This window comes from Penaeus monodon, chromosome 21 (assembly GCF_015228065.2).
Source record: "Penaeus monodon isolate SGIC_2016 chromosome 21, NSTDA_Pmon_1, whole genome shotgun sequence".
Taxonomy (NCBI): domain Eukaryota; kingdom Metazoa; phylum Arthropoda; class Malacostraca; order Decapoda; family Penaeidae; genus Penaeus; species Penaeus monodon.
In genome coordinates, this window is record NC_051406.1 from 21,829,628 (window position 1) to 21,831,580 (window position 1,953).

At 48.8% G+C, this 1,953-nt stretch overlaps 1 protein-coding gene across 1 annotated transcript in view; it reads right to left on the minus strand.

Moving 5' to 3' along the window:
- The window catches only part of LOC119586343 (trithorax group protein osa-like), a gene marked incomplete at its 5' end in the record, with an annotated part of 2,879 nt that extends 959 nt beyond the window's left edge, over positions 1 to 1,920 (minus strand). The window contains 1 exon segment of the mRNA XM_037935056.1: positions 1 to 1,920. Coding sequence (XP_037790984.1) covers positions 1 to 1,920 — 1,920 coding nt within the window.
- Positions 1,921 to 1,953: the final 33 nt, after the last annotated feature.

Sequence of the window (1,953 nt, forward strand, 5' to 3'; positions counted from 1 at the left end):
AGTGGGCACAGGTGTGGCATTAGGGGCTGAAATAGGGTTAGGAGAAGGAGCAGAAGCAGGATTGGGGGATGCAGCATTGGTCTTATCATACTCAGTCAAAATGGAGTCATGATTGACCAGTTTTACGGCTGTGGTAATAGAAGTGGGTTGGCTGGGTGCATCTAATGGTGATGAGTCCACATCCATTGGTGCATCTGGAGTTTTGGTTAACTCTGAGGCTTGTGCTGTAGTTGGTGGGGGTGATGATGGTGGTGAGGGGCAAGGTGATAATTGGGGAAATTCATTTTGCACTTGGGCTACATTAAATAACACCTGTGACAACTGAGATGCAACATAGGTATCAAGTATCTGGCTCATGACCAATGTCAATAGTCTGTTTTCACAATTAGCTAAAACCCGAGCATTAGCTGGCACTCGCGAAAGGTGCACCAGTGTGTTAGCAGCCCGCCGCACCATGTCCAGGCTCGTCCCCATCAGCTCAGGGTTTTCCTTGAGGGCACTCACACCCTGCACATTAGCCACATTCATCGCCGCAGCCTCTGCCTCCTCGATGAAAGCCACAAGGAGAGAGACACACCCATTCTGCATGGCTATGACTCTAGCCACACCAGAGTCTGCAGCTGAGAAATAGTGGAGGAGGTTGATGGAGAACTCGCGTAGGACCTGGTCCTCCCCGCGGCACATAAAGCGGGTCAGCTGGCCACACAGGCTGTCTAACCGTGTAAAAGGTGGTGTAGCTAGAACTAAGTCTGTGTTCTGGTCAAGCACACAGAGCTTAACAAGGGCCTCCAGGGCGAGACGCTGAGGTGACAATGCAGACTGAAGAGATGTTCCACCACCTGGGAAGGGATCCTGACCATATGAGGCAGAACAGGTGGCCCAGTGTAGAAGGCCATTTAACAAGGGCCGTGAGATCTCTTCTGGGTAAATTGACAAATCAAGAGAGCCTGCCATGTTGGCCAGGGTGACCAGCGTGTTCTCATGCACATGGTGGAGGTAGGGCCACCACCAGTGCGTGTCCGGAGCCAGGGAGCTGCACCAATCGCTCAGGTCCGCCTCCTCATCACGGTCGTAATGCGCCGTGGAGGGGGTACGTTTGGGGTGCTCATGGTGCAGCAGGATTGTCTTGCCAAGTAAGGCTAGCAGAGATGCGCATTTGCTCATCACCTCTTCATTTCCTGGAATAAAGGACAGATTCCGGATCACAGTACCCACGCACATGACACGTCGACCTAACCAGTCCTGACCTTCAGTAGTTGTGCTTAACGATGCTTCATCTGGACTCCATGATTCCTCCTCTAGATCCTCATGAGGTCTTTTGAATCCTCCACTTTCCCTCTTGGAGCCACTGCTTTCACGCCTTTCTAATTTTTCTTTAGATTCTGGCTTATTTTGAGATACTTCCTCTTGTTTTCTCTCAGTTAACTTATCACTACTTGGTTCCTGTTTCACCACAACACTACTGTCTACATGCACTTCATTGTCCTTTTTCAACACACACACTTCCTTCGTCTCCCTTTTCTTATCGTCACTATGGTCCTCCATTGGTTCCTTCTTTAACTTCTTAAATATTTCGTCTAGTTTGCTCTTCCTTGCATTATTAACTCTATTTATCCTTTGACTGAAAAGTTTGTCTGTTGACTCAGTATCTTTGGAGTTGTCACACTTTTCTCTAGAAATAAGGTCCTCCATCTTCTCCACCTTCTTTTCCTTTAATTCTGCCAACACATCCACCACTTTCTCCTTCTTACTCTTTTCCTCTTTTTTCACTTCCACTACCACTTCCTTCTTAATTTCCACTTCCTCCTTGACCTCTATCAGCTTCTCTTTCTTGAGGGACATCTCCTCGATCCTGCCATCCTTGCAGGGCATGAGGCGAGTGAAGGGTAGGGGGGGCACGAGCTCTGCATGCTGCAGATAGGAAAAAGGAAAGTCTAGGGTAAAGGTGATCGA